Source organism: Eptatretus burgeri, chromosome 6 (assembly GCF_056783735.1).
Source record: "Eptatretus burgeri isolate ZD-2024b chromosome 6, Ebu_testis_v1, whole genome shotgun sequence".
NCBI classification, from domain to species: domain Eukaryota; kingdom Metazoa; phylum Chordata; class Myxini; order Myxiniformes; family Myxinidae; genus Eptatretus; species Eptatretus burgeri.
The window spans coordinates 99,693,314-99,718,313 of NC_140966.1; the positions used below are offsets into that span (position 1 = coordinate 99,693,314).

At 43.2% G+C, this 25,000-nt stretch overlaps 1 protein-coding gene and 1 long non-coding RNA gene across 7 annotated transcripts in view; one reads left to right on the plus strand and one right to left on the minus strand.

Moving 5' to 3' along the window:
* The window catches only part of LOC147025447 (protein C-ets-1-like), a 64,539-nt gene that overhangs the window by 18,945 nt on the left and 20,594 nt on the right, over positions 1-25,000 (plus strand). For 5 of the 6 annotated variants that reach the window (XR_015059532.1, XM_085886444.1, XM_085886440.1 and 2 more), the window contains exons 2-9: positions 848-907; positions 5,569-5,629; positions 6,459-6,563; positions 7,783-8,028; positions 12,696-12,761; positions 13,459-13,557; positions 22,873-23,055; positions 23,747-23,865. Coding sequence is in view for 5 of the 6 variants with exons in the window: in XM_085886444.1 (XP_085742570.1) it covers positions 857-907; positions 5,569-5,629; positions 6,459-6,563; positions 7,783-8,028; positions 12,696-12,761; positions 13,459-13,557; positions 22,873-23,055; positions 23,747-23,865 (930 nt within the window). In the remaining variant the exon portion in view is untranslated. Of the gene's footprint in view, positions 1-846; positions 908-5,568; positions 5,630-6,458; positions 6,564-7,782; positions 8,029-12,695; positions 12,762-13,458; positions 13,558-22,872; positions 23,056-23,746; positions 23,866-25,000 lie in introns of all 6 variants that reach the window. The other variant, XM_085886441.1, reaches the window with a different exon arrangement.
* LOC147025448 (uncharacterized) overlaps positions 13,551-25,000 on the minus strand; it is a 30,558-nt gene continuing 19,108 nt past the window's right edge. The window contains exons 2-3 of the long non-coding RNA XR_015059534.1: positions 14,561-14,641; positions 13,551-14,259 (exon numbers count right to left, since the gene is read on the minus strand). This is a non-coding gene — a long non-coding RNA (uncharacterized LOC147025448). The remainder of the gene's footprint in view (positions 14,260-14,560; positions 14,642-25,000) is intronic.

The following is a 25,000-nucleotide window of genomic DNA, read 5'->3' on the forward strand; positions in this document are numbered from 1 at the left end:
GGTAACTATCTGCAAATAAACTTAGCATCATAACTGATCTAGGGACCCTTTATGGTGTATTGCGAATTTCCACAGCCGTAACACTATATATGTATGTATATATATATATATATATATATATATATATATATATATATATATATATATATATATATATATACTTTACCCCTGATAAATTTCTTGCACTTCCTTCCGCCGCTTCCCCTCTGCCCTCGCCCCCTCGCCCGCTATGGTATGCGGAAACACTGACTCAGAAGAATGATGGAGCACATACAGATACAATGACAAATTAATTATCGTAAGTACTGTACAATAAAACCTGTATATTAAAAGAGTTCAAGAACAACACTTCACTGGGAAGGGGTAAAGTGACTTTCAGGCCACCCTGTATATGTATATTCATAAAACTTGTTATTCCATTGTATTCCAACTTCAAAGGAGAAACATTTGTGCAAGACTGATGCTGAAAATGTCTGCTTCCCTTGAAGAGTTGTTCTGTTTGGTTGTCGAACAAGAGATTTTCTTATATTTTGTAAACACAGAAATTAGAATTAAATGATTAATTCGTAATCATCTTATTTGGAAGTGATATAATTATTGATGTACTTTATTTATTTTCAAGGCTCTTACACCTGGAAAAAAGTTTTTTCTAACGCCTCTGATTGCGTAAGAACATTGCACGACCTCAAATGTTATCCTAAAGAATGTAGTATTGGTGATCTTATGAACAAAGGTTTCAAATTTGATCCAGAGTATGAAAATTCTCACTAGTTGTGGTTGTCTGATCTATTCTCGCAATATTTTTTTTGAGAAAAGTTTAATATGTATTTATGTATTTTTTTTTTAGTGAAAGAAGATGGAGGAAGTAAACTTCAGGAACTATGACTTTCCAAAATTCACTCAAAAGGTTTGTGTTTTTTATTTTATTCTAACGACCAGAATTGGTGACTTTGAACACTTCTGACTTCTGCCTCCTCTTTTTCCATGCAGTTTTGAATTAAACTGATGCAGATATACAGTATATGCAGGGAATTCCTACCTGTGTTGATTTCCAATTCACCCTCTAAGGACACAATTATTGATATACTCATTGTTATGGACCTGTAAATATGTTGTAAGTTTCCAAAATGCTCCCTGAAAGGGTCGACACCTGCAAATAAATGGAGGTCACATTACTACAGATATAGTCACAGGTGTTCAAAGTCATTCCATCTGTTGAAAATCCAAGTGCCATCTACATGGAAAAATTGCACAATTTTTGATCTTGATCCCTGAGGTTCCATTCATCTTGCTTTCATTTCTTGCCTTTACTCCTGTTTCATTCCAAGCTCCTCCTGTTTCTTCCTTATCCTCAAAAACTTCCTTCATTATCACTTCTCCCACATATCCTTTTGTATGCACCTTTTTATATTTTATTATAATGGTCTCATTTAACACATTGCAAAAATTAATTATGCTTTGCTCACTGGATATGAAGACATATGATTAATTTGATGATCTCCTTAGATTAGAGGTTTAAAGCACAGGAGCATTTCAAACCCACTACATACCTTCAGGCTATGGCGTATTCAGATGGCATTTTAAACTGCACTAGCAAATACAACTCCTCGCTTCACTGACGGGGATATATTAAGTTGGGGGGGGGGAGTAAAGAGGAGAAGAAGAACAGAGGAGGGAGAGAGGGGGTAGGGTGAGGGGAGGGAGTGAGACTGAGGAGGGATGGGGAAGCAAGGAAGGATGGGGAAGCGAGGAGTGGCAGGGCAGTGAGAGGGGAGGGGCGAGTGAGGAGGAGTGGGGAAGTGACAGAGTATGGGGGAGTGAGGAGGGGTGTGGGAAGGGAAGGCAGCATGAGGGGAGGGCAAGGGAAGGCTGCGTGAGGAGAGGGCAAGGGAAGGCAGCATGAGGGGAGGGCAAGGGAAGGCAGCATGAGGGGAGGGTGAGGGAAGGCAGCATGAGGGGAGGGAAAGGGAAGGCAGCGTGAGGGGAGGGAAAGGGAAGGCAGTGTGAGGGGAGGGAAAGGGAAGGTAGCATGAGGGGAGGGAAAGGGAAGGCAGTGTGAGGGGAAGGCAAGGGAAGTCATTGTGAGGGGAGGGTCCATCCAGACATAACCACTGTTTGGATATGTACAGAGATCACCACCATCCGGGCATAACCACCGTCCAGATATGTTTGGAGACAGAGAGAGGAGGGGGGGTGAGTGAGGGGTGTAGGGAGGGAGAGAGGGAGAGAGGGAGAGAGGGAGAGAGGGAGAGAGGGAGAGAGGGAGAGAGGGAGAGAGGGAGAGAGGGAGAGAGGGAGAGAGGGAGAGAGGGAGAGAGGGAGAGAGGGAGAGAGGGAGAGAGGGAGAGAGGGAGAGAGAGGGAGAGAGAGGGAGAGAGGGAGAGAGGGAGAGAGGGAGAGAGGGAGAGAGGGAGAGAGGGAGAGAGGGAGAGAGGGAGAGAGGGAGAGAGAGGGAGAGAGGGAGAGAGGGAGAGAGGGAGAGAGGGAGAGAGGGAGAGAGAGGGAGAGAGGGAGAGAGGGAGAGAGGGAGAGAGGGAGAGAGGGAGAGAGGGAGAGAGGGAGAGAGGGAGAGAGGGAGAGAGGGAGAGAGGGAGAGAGGGAGAGAGGGAGAGAGGGAGAGAGGGAGAGAGGGAGAGAGGGAGAGAGGGAGAGAGAGAGGGAGAGAGAGAGAGAGAGAGAGAGAGAGAGAGAGAGAGAGAGAGAGAGAGAGAGAGAGAGAGAGAGAGAGAGAGAGAGAGAGAGAGAGAGAGATAGGAATGGAGGGGAGGATTCTGGCAGATATGATGTCCAGTTTCACGGCACAAACATTGATCAATCACCCTGCCTGTGAAACACCAGGATGACAGTTTATAGCTGGGTCGGGATTCAAACCCAGGCTATACAGCTTCGAGCATGCACGCATACCTCTCAATTTTCCTGCCGTGATGTGGCAATTCATAACTTCATAACAACTGAAAACATTTTTTACTCATTGTGATCACGTAATACATTTTCCCTTCCTACCTCCGGTATCGAACCATGGTATCGCCATTGAAGTGAGAAGAATGCATGCCAAGTGGCATCACCAAGCACTCCACGAAACGGTCGAAGAAACTTTCACAAATGAAGCGTTTAAGATTTACTTATATTTATTGATGCCAAAGAGATGGGTCATGTAATGGCAGATCGTACAAAAAGGGGAAACATGGTGGAAAATAATATGTCACATTTTCACTGAGCCAGGTACAGCCTGTTGCACCACAGAGCAACACGTGGCCAGTGCAGCGAGTGGCCCTTGTACTTTGCTCAAGTTGATCGATATAAAGTATTCAGTGACAGTGCAAATATTGCAGAGCATTCGACAAGTGGCTTAAGCACTCAAGGAAGCACTCCAATGAAATGATTGATAAGGAACGATGGCTTGGCAAGCAATGATGCATCATGCTTGGCAAGCAATGATCCACAATGTTCATCACCGTGTATGTACCAAAGTTTGTTCATGGCATTAAAAAAAAAAAATTCGGGCCCGAAGGGTATCTCTGGGGGTTGTCCCCCAAAATAGGTATTTCCTTTCTTCTCAGAAACTACACATGCAATTCTTATGAAAGTTGACCACAACCTTTCTCACCCCTGATGTACAAATGTTTGTTCACAACATTAAAAAATTGGGGTCAAAGGGGTTATATGGGGAAAGGGAGAGGGGGGATGGTTGCCCTCCCAAATATGTATTTGCTTTCTTCTCTGAAACCACATACACCATTTTGATGAAACTTGACCAGAACCTTTATCACCCATGATTTACTAAAGTTTGTTTGTTCACGGCATAAAAAACCCAGTTATTTACTTTCTTGTCCATTACAAATTTTGTTGGTCATCCATACCTACCAGTGGTTGCCTGGTAATCTCATGCAGTCGCTACCAGGTGAGCACCCATGGTATTGCCCCCTTTGTTTAGGAGTCGGAACTGCTGCTAACTTCAATTCTGGAGCTTAAATTTTGTAATTTGGCTTTGTTGAAGAAATTATCGAGGTTATGGCATGTGCAGAAATGAAATAAAGACACAAACGTTGGTGTCTCCGGGCATTTATAAGCATTGCAATGTATCCAGTGATTCGTATGTGTGATGATCAGGAATTAGATAATATGAGTGAGGAAAGAGGACAAAAAAAACTTTATCGTTAAGAAATTGTTGCGGCCTGTTCCAAGTCAAGGCATGGTTGAGCAGGCCAAAAAACATGGCGGTTTCAGACCCCAGCGAGATAGCCCAGGATACGCCTTAAGTCCCCATCAAACGAGGGGGCCTAGGATGCGTGTGATAAAGGCTGTAATTAAATAAGGCCGTTAATTATCTCCAAAAGGGGTGTTTTAATTGATCTAAACACCCAATTTTCACTCGTGCACTTCCTTGGTGTTCCCTTAGTATGCATGCAAAGTTTCAGGCTGCTCGGTTTTATCGTTTTGGAGTTATGGAAGAGACACACACTGACAAACACACATGCTTATTTGTATGGATGGATTAATTAATGGATAAATAATGCCAAGATCACTTCAGAATCTGCAACTAAAATCCAATTGGAAAACTTTCATCATTGCCCTCGCACTCTGTTGCATGGAGCCCAAAAGATGTTGACAAGTTAGTTTGTTCATTCATCCATTGTTCTGCAAAATGCCCAATCGTTAATTTGTGTGCAGCACAAGGCTGCAGGACAGCACCATTGGCCAAGGGCACGGCTGTACCGCTGATGTAGTGCCCTCTGTTGGTTAGGACAGGAATTTGTAATTTGGTCCTGATGCCAGCGATAGCTCACCTACTCTTCACGAAGTAAACCGTGGGGTCTTTAACGTCCACCAACGAATGCCGGCAGATGGGACACCCAGTTTTGCATCCATCCGAGGGATGACACACACATTGAGGATCACCCTGCCTGTGAAACACCGGGATGTTTATAGGTGGGTCAGGATTCAAACCCAGGCTAGACAGCTTATGTGTGCATACCTCTAGGGCATGCTGTTAGCCCAAAATGCCCACTAATACCGAATACTAAGTTGTTATTAAAATTTCGAGTTCCAGCCAAAGTTTTTGGCCATTTTTTTGATGGCTGTCATCCAAATAATAAAAGGAAGCTCTCTGGCTAGATCCGATTTGACATTTGTTCTTGTTGCTTTTGCACCTTTTCGAGGTTCTCCTAATATCCAGCTTTTTTTTTTAACAAGCTTTCAAATGTGCTGTCCTTTAGGGACCACAATTTCATATGGTTCAAATAATTTGCATATTTAAATCATTGATATGATTCAATATTGAATAGGTTCAAATTAGATGGATTCTCCTGTTGTTGGCAGGCACTGCAGATTTTTTGAAATGATAATAATAACTAAAAAAATCTTTTGTAGTGATTATTTGATCAACATTTCCAAGTACATAATTTCTGTGGATGACAATTTTCACTTTGCTTTGTATTTTGAAAGAGAGATCAGGATTTAGGATAAACAAATTCATTCCAAGTGGTAGCTTCTTCAAAGTATAATGTAATGGAGCATTTCAAATAAAATAAAAATTAATTCATTAAATGCCTCTTTTTTTGTTTTCAGTGGCGACCTGCACCCCTTCCTCAAGAAATGAGGCTGCAGGAAGTGCCAACAATAATCGAAGGTAATAAACTTCTCCAGAATGATTGTTGTTGTGAAGTTTGAAATCAATGGAAGGAAAATTCCTTTGAAAGACTTTTCAGAATGAAGAAAGGATAGTTTCAGGACAGGAGACGCAAATGTCCGTGGAGAGTGGAGAGTGGAGATTGGAGATTGGAGATTGGAGATTGGAGATTGGAGATTGGAGATTGGAGATTGGAGATTGGAGATTGGAGATGGAGATTAGAGATAGAGATAGAGATAGAGATAGAGATAGAGATAGAGATAGAGATAGAGATAGAGATAGAGATAGAGATAGAGATAGAGATAGAGAGAGAGAGAGAGAGAGAGAGGTGGAAGGGTGAGGAAGGGTTGAGAGGGTGAGGAAGGGTTGAGAGGGTGAGGGGTTGAGGGATTCCAGGAGATGTGACATTCAGTTTAGCCTTCATTCAAAAGATGACACAAACATTGATGAATCACTCTGCCTGTGAAACACTGGGATGACAGTTTAGAGCTGGGTCCAGATTTGAATCCAGGCTACACAGAGAGAGTATGCGTACCTCTCGGCTTTCCTGCCATGATATTGTGATTCCTTACTTCATCACTGAAAAGAGTTTTTCTCATTGTGATCATATAATGTATTTTGCAGATGTAGCAACTTGTTGCAGAGGTATTGCACATATGCTTCTGACATTCTAAATTGTTTTGGACCTGAAGAAAACCATACATTTTGTTCCATGTGACCCCAATAATCTCTTTGAGTGACTTGTTCGAAAATACAGTTCGACAAAATTCATTTCACCAAGATCACTGAACTAATTTCGCTGCTGTCTCACACATTTTACTCCATCCAGATCTGCCTCTGCTCACGCCTGGAAGTTCCCGCGTCCTCTCCTTCGCACTCCGCCAAACCTTTTCTGGATTCTATCAAGAGATGAAAGATTACAGCATACCATCTGGTGAGTTCAGACATTGCTTTGTATTGCTCTTCCAAACCCAGTTCAGTCGGTTATTCAATCCAATGAAACTACTTAGAAAACATCAGAATTTCAAACATCTGCCTCTGCCAAAATTAGTGCATTTCTGGTTTATGACCTCATCATCTACATTGTATACGGTTTATCTGTGAAGCCGTCCGTGCAGCCGTGAAGCCGTCCGTGAAGCCATCCGTGAAGCCGTCCATGAAACCGTGTGACTATATGCCTATTAATTACGTACTGCTTGAAGGTTGGTTTCAGACAACACATAGGTCTATTAATTACGTACTATTGGATGGTACCTTTTGACGCTTTAGACTGCTGAGACCCCCTCGACTGTTGAAGACCCCTAAAAACCCCAAAAAGACCCAAAATACCCCCAAAAATCCATGAAGAGCCATTAAGCCCCTTTTCCCTTTCAGACTCTTTAGGCACTTGACACCTTTAGATCCCTTCACCGTTTAGAGTTTAGACCTTTTATAACCTTTTTACCACCATTCAAGTCCATTTAGACCCCTTACACCATTAAGGCAGATTAGACAGCTTTGACCCTTCACCATGAAGAGCTTCAGACCACTTGGACCTTTTTATATTACAAATAAATTACAATAAATATAATATCACCAATATTACAAATAAATTTGGACAAAAGAAATGTCTGTAATTATGACTGGTGTAAATCATGACAACCCAGCAAATCTGTGACGTCAATCTCTGTAACGATGTGTGGAGAGGTGAGCTTCGCGAGCCGATCCATACTAGTTTGTTTATATAAGATAACAAATAGTGTAGGAAAGTTTTTGTTTAAAAAAAACAAAAACGAATAAAGGGTTTTAGCTTTTTTGAGTTTTTTGGAAAGTCGAGATTAAAAAAAGCTTATTTCTGTTTCTGCTGATGCTTTGATCAAGGCAACTGGGGTTGTTTTGGCATGACTTCTTGTGATCGGTCAATTTTAGTCTTTTAATGAATTTTTTATTTTATCTTAAAGACACTATAGTGACAGGGGTACTTGTTACTTTACTGGTTATGTGTGTTTGTGTTTAAATATATTAAGGAGTCCTTTGAAACAAAACATAACTGCATTATTGGAAGTCTCCAATATGGAATCAAGTTACAAATCAACCGAAGCAGTTAACAATTGGTTTTACAGAATGTAAGTTGTGTATCAACACAATTTCCTATTTTCCATTCTCTTCCTTAGATCCTGTCTCCTGGGCTCCCGAACATGTTTCTCTGTGGTTGTATTGGGCAGCAAATGAGTTTAGCTTGTCCTGCATTTTGAATGAAATGGAGCAGAGCTCACATCTATGCTTTGGAGAGTATGGAAAAAAGGGCCTTGTGAGATCAGGGGAGGAATTGCTTGCTTTAGGGCGGTTCTGTTTTATGGAAATCTTTCCTCCTGTTGCTGGAGAGATCCTATGGGAACACCTACAGCTGCTGCATAAAGGTATTTTATGCCTCCGGTGATGATCTCGCCGGTGGCATTATGTTTCCCGGTTGGCCGTCCGTCCGTCTGTACATACATGCAAATTTTCTCTGTTTTCTCTACAACCGCTTATCTGATTGACAAAAAAATTTGACCATTGAAGCCACTCATCATGTAAAATTTTTAATGATAATGAAGACGTCATACGTCACATGGGGTGGCAGCCATGTTGGAAAAACATCAAAATTTTGGACCTCTGTATCTCCTAGACTGCAATATGGAAAAAAATGAAACTTGACACTTGGCAACTGCTCTGCATGGGGAATAAGAGCGATTTGACTATGACATATTTGGTGAAGTGTTATCCCGGTCAAAATTCGACAAGTGGAACGCTGCATTCGATCAGTATGAAAATTTGTGAGATTCATCGAGGGAAATATTTCAACTCAGAAAAAATTATTGACATCATCTGTCATGTGGTTTGGCAGCCATATTAAAAAAAAGGAAATAAATCTTCTTCTCCAGAACCACTTTACAGATCGAAGTGAAACTGCACAAAAAACGATCGACTCTCCATGTTGAATAAAGTTTGATAACGATGACATTGTAGGTCACATGGTCTGGCAGCCATCTTGGATTTACTCTCAAAACTTCAGAAATCTTCTCCAGAACAGCTGGACATATTGAGGGGAAACTTCACAGACACGTTCCCCATGACTTGTGGATATTAGGAAGATAAAGAATAATTGTTGTCATGTTGCTTGGCAGCCATATTGGATTGAAGAAAAATATTAAATAATGTTTTCTCTGGAACCGCTTATCCGATCGAAGCGAAATTTACCAAGTGTCATTAAACCATACACCTGCACACAGTGTGGAAATGATGGCACCATAGGTCACATGGTGTGGCAGCTATATTGGATAGAAAAATGAACCTTATCCAATCAAAACGAAACTTCACATTTGTGATCCTGTACCAAATTTTGGGCAAATTCCAAATTTTCAATTCCATTGGTCATATGGTTTGGCAGCCATATTAATTTGAAAAGCAAAGATTAAAAAGCCTTTTTTTTCAAAAACGCTTAACAGATCAATATGAAACATGTTACATCACATGGAGCAATGGCAGTAAATTACAAATGCAAAGTTTCGCATCTATTGCTGTCGCAGTTTCCAAAATACAATTTTAAAAAATATTTTGCTTGAAACCACACCACATGAGTAATGATGTCATTTTAAGTCAAATGCATGCATCAAGGCAGTGGATCATAACTGCAAAGTCTCGTATTGATGGGTTAAACGGTTTCAGAGAAACAATTTTTTTTTAATACAATCGACTTGGCATGGGTAATATTAGTTGAATATTTCAACATCATTGGTCACATGGTCTCGCAGCCATGTTGGACAAAAAGCCTTATCCGATCAACATGAAACTCCAAAGATGTAATCAGCCACCCATTCTGAATGTGATTTGATAAAGAGAAAGTCGTGGGTCAGGTGTCCGATCAAAGCGGTGTGCTATCAAAGCGGGGAGACATGTTGTATTTTTTTCACCATAGAAATTTCACTAAAGTTTCACCATTGATGCGACTACTCATGTGGAATGTTTCTGTGATAACTATGAGGTCATAGTTCATGTGGTGTGACAGCCATGTTGGAAAAAAGGAAAAACTTTGGACCTCTATCACCGAAACCGCTCCATGAAAAAAATTTGAAACTTCGCATATGTGAAGTACTCCCCGTGGGAAAGAAGGGTAACTTTTTTGATGATGTAATATGTGACTTCCTTATGACGTCATAATTTCATATGTCTAATGCTTTATCCGTTCAGTATGAAAAATCTTGAGGGTCATCTATGGCTAAATTGTAATTGGCAAAACAATTGATGACGTCATCGATCACGTGGTTTGGCAGCTATGATGTTTTTAACATAAAACCTTCAAAAAATCTTCTCCGTAATGGCTGAACAAATCGAGGCAAAGCTTTCCAAGTATGATTGCCTATCCACGAGAAGCCAAAAGCTCTCCACCTATGATGTCATAGGTCACATGGTTTGGCAGCTATGATTTTTATGAAGAATAAACGTTTTAAAATCTTCTGCAGAACGGCTTGACAGATCGAGGGGAAACTTCACTTACATGTTCCCCAAGCCTTGGGGATATCAGCGTGTTCATGAATAAATAATAGGTCACATGGTCTGGCAGCCATATTGGTTTGAACAAAATTATTTTAAAAAAATCTTTCGCTTGAACTGCATCATCAATTTATGTGAAACATCACAGTTATGATTGAGTAGACATGTGGAATATATGATGTAAATTTCAACCTGATTGGATGCGTGGTCTGGCAACCAGAATTATTTTGTATTTTAAATCTGGGTTCAGGGATTTAAATCAAATTTGGTACAAGTATGTATAATGTAACAATGTGGGTGGAGGCATATCTGGCGATTTTGTGACATCGAAGGTTGTCGTTCTCGTTTGCTATTTTTCTATCAGTGTCTCTTCCACTGAGCAACCTGAAAATCACTCCTGAAAATGATTTGTTTTTGACTACAGTATTCAGTATGAATAATCTTGCACATCGTCCCACAAATGAGTGTATCTCTACTTTTTTTCTTAAAATCCATCAATTACAGCAGTTTTATTTATTATTTATTCTGATGCCATGAGAGTGCTCTGTTGTGTTTGGGTTGACTTGCACATTACCTGTAAGGTGATTGCATCACCCCCCCACCTCCCAACACAGTGACACACACACACACACACACACACACACACACACTATATTATTTATTGTGAGTAAATTCATAGTGAACTTGCGATTCTGACAACTCCCCCCCCCCGACCCAAAGCTTCAACCTCCCCTCTCCAAATCTGTCCCATCTTTACTCTCCCCTGGAGAGGCATAGTCTATTTTATAGTATCGACAAAGATAGAATAGTCAGAAATAACAGCAAGGACACTCAGAAGGATACAATCAGAATAACACATATAGAGGCAAATATGGAGGCAAATTCAGAAGCCGAGGCTTGTATTGGTATGCCTATGGACTAGCAATACAAATGACAAACGATAAATTCAATCAAAACTAAGGAATGACAGTTTCGAATACGGTGTTTTACAGTATAGATTTTAGGCCGGGGGCCAGTGGGACCTACCTTGCACCCCCCGCGACAATTTTTCACCGATACCACAGTGTTCATATATATCCCAAGTATCAGAAAAAAAGATGTGCCCAGAAGAATAACTCATTTGCACTCTGCTTTATTAAGCTGTTTCCATTTTTGCATGTAATTAAGCTATCCAAACATTATTCTACATCTCTGACAACAAAGGAAATATGTTCACCTTATTCCTTGACCCTCCAAACATATGTGTAGATTCCTCATTTACAAATTTCCATGTACCAGAAGTTGAGATATTTACGAAAATTAGAATTTCCATAATGGCGGATCCTAATTGGCATATCAATGCATTTAAAATTATTTCCACTACTTTTACTCAAACAGAAAATAGTTATGTTTCCCTTAAACACCAACAGACATCATAAGTCGAAGTTATGTATTTTATCAGGTCAAGGTAATTAATTCTATTGATTAATCTGATTTCGCATGATTTTCGAACGATTCATTGTGCTTTGTATTTTATGCTAATTAGCCTACTTTAAAAAATTTAAAAAAATTTAAAATTTTTTTGCCAACCTGGCTTGTATCTGACAATACTGAAGTAATGTTTTTTTTTTGACAAAAAAACTGACATGTGTGGTAATTACAAGGAAAGAAAATGGAAATTCTTGCATTTTTGTGGGAATTATTGTCTTTAAGTCAAATTAAATTCATATGCAAATGAGCTAATTAGCATAAACAAAATATATGTTAATACGTAAATGTATAAGTTTTAATGTGACACCAATTTTGTGATTTTATGTTTATATTTGACAGAGATATTGACATTTTGCCGATCTTTGTGAGATTTGTCTATTTTTAATTGGTTGCCATGGAAACAGCTGAATAAAGCGTAGTGCAAATGAGTTATTTTTCTGGGAAATCTTTTTTCTGATACTTGGGATATATATGAACACTGTGGTATCAGTGAAAAATTGTCGCAGGGGGGCGAGGGGGGGGTGCAAGGTAGGTCCCACTGCCCCCCGGCCTATTTGATATGAATGGTCAATTACCAAAGAAATTTCCTTTTTTTTAATGATGTGAGTGAGTATGAATTTTTTTTGTAAGATGTCAGAAATTATTTCAGCGCCTCCCACTTTTATTTTATTTAACTCTCACACCATGAAGGATGAGCAACCAATTTCAAAATAAACAACTAAATGTAATCACAATCTTGTTATGACTTCTAATTTATGACATAAAACTATTTTTTTGTCGCACTTCAGGGTATTCTTCATATACTTTCAGCATAAATAATGGCCGAACCTACAAATCCCTCTTCCCTTTCTTCTCTTTACTCTGATCTCTCGAGCTCTTCTCCTCTTTCTTTCCCATCCTCCCTAAATCCCAAAACTTTCCTTCCTTTACTTAATTTTACCACTACCCGTCACACTTTCCTGTTCTCCTTTTTTGATCCACATAGGTGCATTCTTCCAACCAAATGATTGTTTATTGTCATGTCTCTGTTGTTTGGTCAAATAAATTTATACCATGAAATGAAACATTTTCACTTTGCTTACAGAATCAACGGAAACAAATCAAAGAAATGAAGCGTTTCACAGGCATTCTGAGTCTTTCTACTGTCATGGTAACTACCTCTTCACTCATTTTCATGCAACGATTTGGAAGAGGAAGTGGGTGGACTTAGGGGTATATACATTAAACAAAGTGAAATGTGGTCACAATGCCATCGATATCTCTAAAAAAAGTCAATTTTCTGTAAAATGTGGACTACAAAGCCTCCTTCCCATAACAGTGAAGAATACACAACTCCTCGCATCTATTTTGTGTTGTACTGTACTCTTATGGACAGGATGTTACAGTGGTGACTCACTTGCTTATGAGCTGCCCAGTCTGGGTGTGATTCTCGGCCCAATTACAAACCATCAGATCAGGACTTCAGAGGCAGGAGGTTGCATCACAAAGTCCGCCGTCCCTCGGATGGACGTTGAGCTGGGTATCACTTCTGTTGGCATTAGTTGGTGGATGGTATCTTTTGGTATACCCCACGGTATCTTTTAATGAAGAGTCGGTGAGTTATCACTGGCAGCCAGAACTTTCTCGCCAACCCGCACTTGGAAGGGGTGATGAGTATGCCAAGTACCACCCATCGCCCCCCTCCCCTCCCCCACCAAAAAAGGAATTGGTGGAAGTGTAATGAAACAGGCTGAAAGAAGAAAATACACTTCTGTCAGTCTTGCATCTCATTCCAAAAAAACAAATTTGCATTTTGTTTTTCCTTTTGCCTCTTTTTTATTTTTCCCCCTTCTTTTATTTTCATACAGAATCTTTCAGTAACCTGATGAAGAGTGAAGATATATCTATGTCGAGTCCTGTTTTGCAGGACAACTTTGTGGACACAGCATCTTCAAATGTTCACTTAGGTAATACCATTTTTACTACATGCTATAACCTGGTGGGATAATATCTTAGAGGTCAAGAACCTCAACATAAATGTTGGAGAATTGTTGGGGTTTTTTTCCAGATATTATCTCGGAATTGGTGCCCATATGTGGTATAAGATGCATCTATAATCAATAAATCAGAGTTTACTAAATGAAATAACTTACAGTCAAGCAAGAATCAGATGTGGTTTCTGCTGGTGAACACCAGATGCATATTCTACCAGAGGTGCAACGTCATACTCACTCAGGTAACACCAGAAGCATAATCTACCAGCCAAACCGCTGGGTATGACAGAAAACTTGAACAGCGACTTGCAAAACTCAATTTCAACTAAGGTGGTGACTTTTAAAAGATTTAAAATGATTAGCAATGAGCAATGGAAAAATTGGGGAGAATTTCACTTCCAACCCAACTCAATAAAAACCAGAAGGGCACTCGGTAGAGCGCATATCTCTGCCACACAATGCCTGATCCAGCAGAACATATCAGGCTGAAGACATTTTTGAAATATCATGCTATATATCATTGTTGGCCCCATCTCTCAATGGTGAAGAATCACTTTCAAAGTTAAAAACATTCTCGTATCCGCATCTGGATTCAGATCTTCACCAAAATGGAATCAATTCATCCCGATCACACACCCATGTCCACCAAATTCGTCCACAGATTTTTGACACATCCTGCACACAAACAAACAAACAAGAAAAAGACGTCATGCAGAGTACGACACTTGTAAAATCCATAAAAGAAATTTGACCTCAAAAATAATGGGTGATTGAATTCAATGACCAAATACGCAAATCCTCTTAAAATTTCAAGTGAATCGGATGAAAATTGACAATTTTAGAAATCCGGCCTGTTGACCTTTTGGCCTATGTTGACCTCAAAAATAATTGGTGGTTGAATTCAGTGACCTGAAATATTAACAGTCTTCAAATTTCAAGTCAATCAGATAAAAATTGAGGATTTTAGAAATCTCACCTTAGTTGTTGACCTTGTGCCTATGTTGACCTTTTGGTCGATGTTGACCTCAAAAGTAATTGGTTGGTTGAATTCAGTGCCCTGAAATATAAATACTTTTCAAATTTCAAGTCAATCGGATGAAAATTGAGAATTTTAGAAATAAACCAAGTTGTTGACATTGGGCTTATGTTGACCTTTTGACCTCAAAAACGATAGGCTTCTTCCTTATCACAAACTCTACCATGTGATGAAGTTTCGTGAAGATCGGTTTAAAATTGTGACCTGTGGGCGATAAACAGACAGAAAGACAGACAGACAGACAGACAGACAGACAAACAAAGAGACAGGATAACAAAATCGACTGACGAATATACTTGAAAAATCTTTGATTTTGCAAGTACCAAAGAGCCAAAAGGCGGTGAAAACATAAGCTCCTTCACCTTCGGTGGCGGAGGTAATGATATCAGATCACATTAAAGTCATGGTCCTGGCCGACTTTAAATTCTTTACGGAGAGGCCATCTTGTACCCTTGATACATATGTGAAAGGAAATGGCTAATCAACGCATCAGGATAAACACAGTACATTAGAGTACAGAACAGAACAGTACAACAGGCATTTAAGAAGCTTTCCATAGATGATGAAATGAAGAATATGTGCCTGTTTATGATTGTTTAATGGCTTCACCCTACCACTATATACTGTCCGCGAAGAAGAATATTTCGACGTTTTACGACTGCACAAAGTCTGTAAGCAACAAAAAGCGACACAGACACTTTAATGGCACCATGATAAAACAAAGAAAGCCCCGCTCCCTTGGCGAATGATCTCACTCAGGCAAAATCACATGAGGAGCCATTATCATTGGTCACATAACCCCCCCCTTCCCCCTTGAGCAAGTGATGTTGCATTGAGTTACTTTGCTGTATACATATTTTTGTTTACGGACAGTGTTGTGATTTTTGCCCTGGAATTGTGACTGTGTTACATCACTAGGGAAACAAACTGTCTAACCCACCAGGAAAAATATTTATGTCAGTGAGTGGTTATAAAGACATTTAAATATTAGATACGAGCAAATATAACCCCTCACTTCGCTGACGGGAATATTAAGAGGAGGGGGGGGAGCAGGGAGGTGGGGAGTAAGAAGGGGGAGGAAGTTTCAGGTCAGGGGAGAGAGAGGAGGGAGGGAGACCGAGGAGGGTTGGGGAGTGAGGAAGGAGGGGGGAGCGAGGAAGGGTGGGGAGTGAGGAAGGGTTGGGGAAGGGAAGGTAGTGAGAGGGGAGGGCAAGGGAAGGCAGTATGAGGGGAAGGCAAGGGAAGGCAGCATGAGAGGAGGGTGGGGGAGGGCAAAGGAAGGCAGTATGAGAGAAGGCAAGGGAAAGCAGCATGAAGGGAGGGAAAGGGAAGGCTGCATGAGAGGAGGGCTGGGGAGGGCAAGGGAAGCCACATGAGGGGAGGAATGGGGGGAGGGCAAGGAAAGGAAGTCTGATAGGAAGGCAAAGGAAAGCAGCATGAGGAGAGGGCAAGGGAAGGCAGCATGAGGGGAGGGCAAGGGAAAGCAGCATGAGGGGAGGTACCGTACGGACATAACCACTGTCCAGACACGTCTGGATATAACCACTGTCCAGACATATCCGGAGATAACCACTGTTCAGACACATCCGGAGATTATCACCATTCAGACACGTACGGAGATAACCACCATCCAGACACGTGTGGAGATAACCACCATCCAGACACGTGTGGAGATAACCACCTTCCAGACACATGTGGAGATAAGCACTATGCGGAGATGACCACCATCTGGATAGATGTGGCGAAAACCACTATCCGGATGCATGCAGAGATAACTACTGTCTGAGCATAACCACTATCCAGATACATTAAGGGAAGGCAGCATGAGGGGAGGGTCCATCCAGACATAACCACCATCTGGACAGATCCGGAGATAACCACCGTCTGGACACGTACGGAGATAACCACCGTCCGGATGACAGGTATATGAAGAGGGGGGGGATAAAAAGAGGGGTGAGTGAGGAAGGAAGGGGGAGCGAGGAGGTGTGGGGGAGTGAGAAGGAGTTGGGGAAGGGAACGCAGCATGAGGGGATGGCAAAGGGACGGTGGGGTGAGGGGAGGGCAAGAGAAGGCAGCATGAAGGGAGGGCAGTAGAGGGCAAGGGAAAGCAGTGTGAGGAGAGGGTCCGTCCGGACATAACCACCATCCGGACATGTCTGGAGATAACCACCATCCGGACATGTCTGGAGATAACCACCATCCGGACATGTCTGGAGATAATCACTGTCCAGACACGTGGAGATAACCACAGTCCGGATACATGTGGAGATAACCACCATCCAGAGATAACACCGTCCAGACACGTATGGAGATAACCACTGTCCAGACACGTGGAGAGAGCATCACTGCCCGGATACGTGCGGAGATAATTACCATCTGGGCAAGCCCGGAGAGAACCACCATTCAGACATGTATGGAGATAACCACCATCCAGACATGTGGAGACGACCACCATCCAAGCACATACAGAGATACCCACCATCTGGATACGTGTGGAGATAATCACCATCCAGATATGTGCGGAAATAAACCACTGTTCGGGCATAATCACTTTCCAGAAGTGTCAAATGAAGGCAGCATGAGGTGAGGGCAAGGTAAGGCAGTGTGAGAGGAGGGTCCGTCCACACATAACCACCATCCGGATGACCGTTATACTGAAGGGGGAGGGGGAATAGAGTGGGGAGAGAGAGAGGGGTGGAGGAGTGAGGAGGTAGGGAGACCGAGGAGGGGTGGGGGAGCGAGGGGGGGGGGGAGCGAGGAAGGAGGGGGGAGCGCGGAGGGTTGTAGGAGTGAGGAGGGGTCGGGTCAGGGAAGGCAGCGTGAAGGGAGGGGAAAGAAGTGTGAGGGAAGGTGAAGGCATGATAGGAGGGCAAGGGAAAGGAGCGTGAGGGGAGGGCAAGGGAAGGCAGTGTTAGGGGCGGGTAAGGTAAGGCAGTCCGGAGATCACCACTGTCCAGAAACGCCGGAGATAACCCCGTCTGGAGATAACCTCCACCTGCATGACAGGTATACTAAAGGGGGGGAGGGGATAAAAAGGGGGGAGAGGGAGAGGGTTGGAAGAGTGAGGAGGTAGCGAGACTGAGTAGGGGTGGGGGAGCAATGAAGGAGTGGGAACAATGAGGTGTGGGGGAGTGACGAGGGGTGGGGTCAGGGAAGGCAGCATCAAGGGAAGCGAAAGAAGTGTGAGGGGAGGGAAAGGCAGCCTGAAGGGAGAACAAAGGGACGGCGGCATGAGGGGAGAGCAAGAGAAAGCAGCATGAGGGGAGGGCAAGGGAAGGCAGCATGAGGGGAGGGTGGGGGAGGGCAAAGGAAGGCAGAATGAGAGAAGGCAAGGGAAAGCAGCATGAAGGGAGGGCAAGGGAAGGCTGCATGAGGGGAGGGCTGGGGAGGGTAAGGGAAGCCACATGAGGGGAGGATGGGGGAGGGCAAGGGAAGGCAGTGTGAGGGGAGGGCAAGGAAAGGCAGTCTGAGAGGAAGGCAAAGGAAAGCAGCATGAGGGGAGGGCAAGGGAAGGCAGCATGAGGGGAGGGAAAGGGAAAGCAGCATGAGGGGAGGGCAAGGGAAAGCAGCATGAGGGGAGGGCAAGGGGAGGCAGCATGAGGGGAGGGCTGGGGAGGGCAAGGGAAGGCACATGAGAGGAGGATGGGGGAGGGCAAGGGAAGGAAGTGTGAGGGGAGGGCAAGGAAAGGCAGTCTGATAGGAAGGCAAGGGAAAGCAGCGTGACGGAGGGCAAGGGAAGGCAGCATGAGGGGAGGGCAAGGTAAAGCAGCATTAGGGGAGGGCAAGGGAAAGCAGCATGAGGGGAGGTACCGTATGTACATAACCACTGTCCAGACATAACCACTGTTCAGACACATCCGGAGATTATCACCGTTCAGACACGTATGGAGATAACCACCATCCAGACACGTGTGGAGATAACCACCATCCAGACACGTGTGGAGATAACCACCATCCAGACACGTGTGGAGATAAGCACTATGCAGAGATGACCACCATCTGGATAGATGTGGCAAAAACAACCATCCGGATGCATGCAGAGGTAACTACTGTTCGAGCATAACCACTATCCAGATACATTAAGGGAAGGGAGCATGAGGGGAGGGTCCATCCAGACGTAACCACCATCTGGACAGATCCGGAGATAACCACCGTCTAGACAAGTATGGAGATAACCACCGTCCGGATGACAGGTATATGAAGAGTGGGGGGGGATAAAAAGAGGGGTGAGTGAGGAAGGAAGGGGGAGCGAGGAAGTGTGGGGGAGTGAGAAGGCGTTGGGGAAGGGAAGGCAGCATGAGGGGATGGCAAAGGGACGGTGGCATGAGGGGAGGGCAAGAGAAGGCAGCATGAAGGGAGGGCAGTAGAGGGCAAGGGAAAGCAGTGTGAGGAGAGGGTCCGTCCGGACATAACCACCATCCGGACATGTGTCGAGATAACCACCATCCGGACATGTCTGGAGATAACCACCATCCGGACATGTCTGGAGATAACCACCATCCGGACATGTATGGAGATAATCACCGTCCAGACACGTGTGGAGATAACCACAGTCCGGATACATGTGGAGATAACCACCATCCAGAGATAACACGGTCCAGACACGTATTGAGATAACCACTGTCCAGACACGTGGAGAGAGCATCACCGCCCGGATACGTGCGGAGATAATTACCATCTGGGCAAGCCCGGAGAGAACCACCATTCAGACATGTATGGAGATAACCACCATCCAGACATGTTTAGACGACCACCATCCGAGCACATACAGAGATACCCACCATCTGGATACGTGTGGAGATAATCACCATCCAGATATGTGCGGAGATAACCACTGTCTGGGCATAATCATTTTCCAGATGTGTCAAATGAAGGCAGCATGAGGTCAGGTGAAAGGCAGTGTGAGAGGAGGGTCCGTCCACACATAACCACCATCCGGATGACCGTTATACTGAAGGGGGGAAGGGGAATAGAGTGGGGAGAGAGAGAGGGGTGGAGGAGTGAGGAGGTAGGGAGACCGAGGAGGGGTGGGGGAGCGAGGAAGGAGGGTGGGAGCGAGGTGGGTTGTGGGAGTGAGGAGGGGTCGGGTCAGGGAAGGCAGCGTGAAGGGAGGGGAAAGAAGTGTGAGGGAAGGTGAAGGCATGATAGGAGGGCAAGGGAAAGGAGCGTGAGGGGAAGGCAAGGGACGGCAGTGTTCGGGGCGGTTCAGGTAAGGCAGTCCGGAGATCACCACTGTCCAGAAACGCCAGAGATAACCCCGTCTGGAGATAACCTCCACCTGCATGACAGGTATACTAAGGGGGGGAGGGGATAAAAAAGGGGGGAGAGGGAGAGGGTTGGAGGAGTGAGGAGGTAGGGAGACGGAGGAGGGGGGGGGGAGGGAGGAGGGAGGGGGAACAATGAGGTGTGGGGGAGTGAGGAGGGGTGGGGTAAGGGAAGTCAGCGTGAAGGGAGGCGAAAGAAGTGTGAGGGGAGGGAAAGGCAGCCTGAAGGGAGAACAAAGGGACGGCGGCATGAGGGGAGAGCAAGCGAAGGCAGCATGAGGGGAGAGAAAGGGAAGGCAGCATGAGGGGAGGACAAGGTAAAGCAGTGTGAGGAGAGGGTCCATCCAGAAATAACCACCATCCAGACATGTGTCAAGATAACCACCATCTGGACATAACCACTGTCCGGATACATGCGGAGATAATTACCGTTTGGATACGTGCCGAGATAACCACCATTCGGACATGTGTGGAGATAACCACCATCTGGTTATGTGCTGAGAAACCCACCATCCGGTCATAACTTCTGCCGGTTCCGGTGTTTGAGGCAATGGTTGGTTCTCTCCAAGGGTCTCTCTGCCAACTTTCTTAAAGACTAGTATGTGCCCATAAAAAAAATAATAATAATAATAAATAAATAAATATTCAAACCGCGAGCAACAAACAACAACCACACAGGCCGTTTCTTCGCTCTCGCGTGCCCGCACGTGCGTGGCCCGGAAGTTGGCATATTATTCGCAGTTACGATTATTCGCAATTTAGTTTTAATACCCAATTATTCAATTCGCGCCAAAGTATTTTACCTTTTCGCAATGTCGTGGCAAGGAAAAACAAAAAGAGAAGAGAGAAAAAAAATTTACCTCCTGGTTCGGAGCACACCAGCACTCTGATGTTACCGAACTTTATGCACCGTCTAATATGAAAACGATCATAACTTGGGGCATTGTGTTTATCTATAAATGCGCATAAGAAATCGAGAAATTATTAGAATACACGGTCATCACTCTCCGGAAGTCCGAACGTTGTAACCTGTAATGGCGAACGCGGCTGAGCATCCCTTCCCCATCGGCCACGCCCATGCAACAACGTGTCTTGTCATTGGTTTGGTAAATAAATGGCCATAACTTGGGAAGCACTTGTCCGATTAATATCAAACCTTGAAAAGGCACTTACTCAGGTCCCCAGCAATATATCTGGCAAGTTTCAATGAGATCGGACCAGTGGTTGTCGAGAAACAGCGGTCAAAGACACACACACACACACACACACACACACACACACACACACACACACACACACACACACACACACACACACACACACACACACACACACACACACTGCTGGAATTATAGATAGATAAGTTTCTGGTTGTTGTTTGTCACGTTTTAACTGTTTTAACTTAATTTTGTTGTCTCCATGTTTACTGTGTGTTCCTAGTTCGGTTTTTTTCAAAATTTATGCTATTTGGTGAGTTTTCGTCGGTCTTGTCATTTCTGGTTTCACTGAGGCCTTCCCGTCTCGATGTGCAAGATCATGTTTATTTGTATTTTATCCTTATTGCAATCAGTTTTAATTTTCTCCCCTTTTCCTCCCACCCCCCTTCTATCACCCCCAATTACACCCTCTGTTCCATGTCTTAAAATGTAAAAAAGTGCAACAAAAAAAACAAAACAAACCTTTTTCCCTTCCCTTCTCACCTTATACCCCATGGAACACCCTGTACAGTATTCACTGACAGTGAGCGCTCTACAATATTCGCACTAAGTGGCTTGAGCACTCCAACAAAACGGTTGATAGTGAACGGCTCGCTTGGCACGGGATTAGCAATCATAGAACCGTTATATAAAACACACACCTCCTGGAGATGCCTGAAATATCAAATACGTCAAAATAGGGCAAATTAACACTTTTTACAAAGCAGTCAGAACTGTTGCTAAGTTCAATTCTGGAGCTTATATTTTGGAACTCAGCTTAGTTTAAGAGATTTTCAAGGTTATGGCATGTGCAGAAATGAAATGTAGCCTCGGACGCTGACACTTCCGGGGGTTTATAAGCATCGCAATGTACCCAGTGATTCGTTGCTCTGATGATCAGGCATTCGATAATATGAAAGAGCAAAGTGAAAAAAAAACACTTTATTGAGAAGAAATCTTTGCGGCCTGTTCCAAGTCAAGGCATGGATGAGCAGACCAAACAAAACATGGCGGCTTCAGACCCTGGCGAGGTAACCCAGGGTGCGCCTTACGACCCCATCGAGCGAGGTGGCTGAGGATGCGCCTGATGAAGTATATAATTAAATAAGGCCGTTAATTATCTTCAAAGGGGGTGTTTTAATTAACCCAGACACCCAATTTTCACTCATGCACTCCCTTGGCCGTCCCTTGGTATGCCTGCAAAGTTTCAGGCTGCTAGGTTTCATGGTTTTGGAGTTATGGACGAGACACACATACTGATACACACATTGACAATTGTTAGTACAGATATAAGTATATGTATATAAAAAATCTACACATCCCATTTTTAACGTGCAGCTTGGGAGGGGATTGGTGGGTGCTGCACCTTCGATGAAGATTTGCATTCTTGTTATCCCCACGCTTTTTGAAGAAAATGGGGCGATATTATATTCAGCTCTGTTTATCTGAGTGTCCGTCCAAAAAATGTTAAACCAAAAAATGCAATTGTGGGCACATTTTTAAACGAGACTTTGTCTATGCAATCAACATTGGGGGACACATGACATATGTAACAATTTTTTTTTAATTTCACCTTTGGTTCATGCTTCAGGTTGTGGGGTCATGGATCAAAACCAGAAATTTTTTTAACTCAAAATGTGTTTTTGGGTCATTCCTGGTGCAACGTTTTGCCACATTTCAACTTTGCTTTTGGTGAGAAGTATGGGGATTTGCGTTGGTGCACCATTGACTTCACTCTAGTGTTTTCATGATTAACTCATCCTTCATAATCTCTATTTCCACTTCTCACCAGCTCCTCAATTCTCCCAAAATATTTTGACCGCTGGAGATGTCAAAGCTGAGATTTTGCAGCAGGGTGGATTAATAACAACAGTGGATGATCAGCAGAGTGATGCACAAGGAAATACAGCTTCTCAGGTTGGAGAACATACAACGGGGCCAATCGTGTCAGCAACGTCTCTCTCTACTTACACAGGTGAACTAAAGCAGGGCTGTAGACTCGAAGGCTGATGGGGGTATGTACACAGCATGATTGACTATGACCGTAATTTGTTTTGGGCTCGTTTCAAGAAAATACAATAGAGTTTCGACCCAGGATGGCATTTGCTCTGTAATGCCCATGCCATTATCCACAACACAGCACTCCTAGCTGGTTCAGGTAGTGCAGATTAAACAGTGGACCATAAACAGAGGTTCTGGTTAAAGTGCCAACACATGCTGGCCTACTATTTATGAAAGATACCATGGGAATTCGTTAACATCCACAATCGAATTGAAGACGAGATAGGTGGCTTTATGCCCCCAACAGAAGGTTATTTTGCTCTAAAGTGCAAGGCCCCATGGAGCATAAATCCAGTATAGCGGCGTTAACTTAGGCTGACCCATCGGTAATCAAATGCAGACTATTCAGCGCAGTGATGAACAAGTTATCAACTGAGCTTTCCTGCAACCCTATTTTAATTCAATTTTAGCATAAATCCAGTATAGCGGTGTTAACTTAGTCTGACCCATCGGTGATCAAATGCAGACTATTCAGCGCAGTGATGAACAAGTTATCAACTGAGCTTTTCTGCAACGCTATTTTAATTCAATTTTTTCTTCGCCCCTCTTTTATATAAAATTTAGATCATTTCATGAGGAGTAAAAGTGTGTTTTGTGCATTTCAGGAGGAGGTCCTATACAACTGTGGCAGTTTCTTTTGGAGATCCTCACTGAGTCTACGAGCCAGGACATGGCGAGGTGGACAGGCCGGGGATGGGAATTCAAGCTCTTGAAGCCAGATGAGGTGTTAATTTTAGCATTTTTGCAACAAACCGACATCATTCCTCATTTTTTGTGCACAAAGTCAAGGTTTGTGGAGGAGCGAGAACATATAACAGATCAGGATGTAAAAGAACAAAAGGACAGTTGAAAGAGAGGGAGAAAACACGTTGACAGCAGGGTTGAAGGACAAAATAGAGGGGGACTTGGAGAACTATGGGAAGTGGGGAAGAATGAGGGGTAAGGTGGACACAAAAGCAAACTCTTAAGCAGGAAAAACTAGGGATTTTGAAAGAGCTAGGCTTGGGGAGGGTTAATAGGGTAGAATTTATTTTGCATCAATTTCGTCCACCATTTATGCCTCCTCTCCTTCTACAGGAAGGGGTGTGGAGGGATATTGTTTTTCCGGCATTTCTTCTTTCTTTCCTTCAAATTACAATTGTATACAATTCCTTCATTCCGAAGCAAATTCCTTTAAAATTTGCAGTCAATTTTCCTTAATTCAATACACCCAGGCTCTTCCCATATTTAGCTTATCTGGAATTTAAATTCCAGATAAAGTGTTGTCATTGCACACCATCCGTCCATCTCCTTTTTTGACTCCTCAAGCCAAATCGCTGGGCCGATCTGGCTGAAATTTGGCAGCAACGTTCCTCTCCTCACTGGCAACAGGAATTGCCAAGCCCGTTCTGGTCACATGATTAAAGTAGGTTAACATAGCCAACTTAGCAAATTTCTTCAAACATGTTCTTCTCCAAACCAACCAATCAGCTGTATATATATATATATATATATATATATATATATATATATATATATATATATATATATATATATATATATATATATATATATATATATATATATATATATATATATATATATACACACACACACACACACACACACACACACACACACACACACACACACACACACACACATATGATCTCAACTCTTCCAATGCTCTTCGAGCCATAGAAGCTGGAAGAGCATGGAAAGTGTCGATTTATGTATATTATGCTGGCCACCTGTGTTTAATTGATGAAGTGAGAGCATTTTTTTTGTATACCATGTCGAGGCTCAAGTAAGCGAATACACAGAAACACATCACAAGGCAGGAGACAATAGGGGCGGGATAGGGAAGAACAAAATTGTGG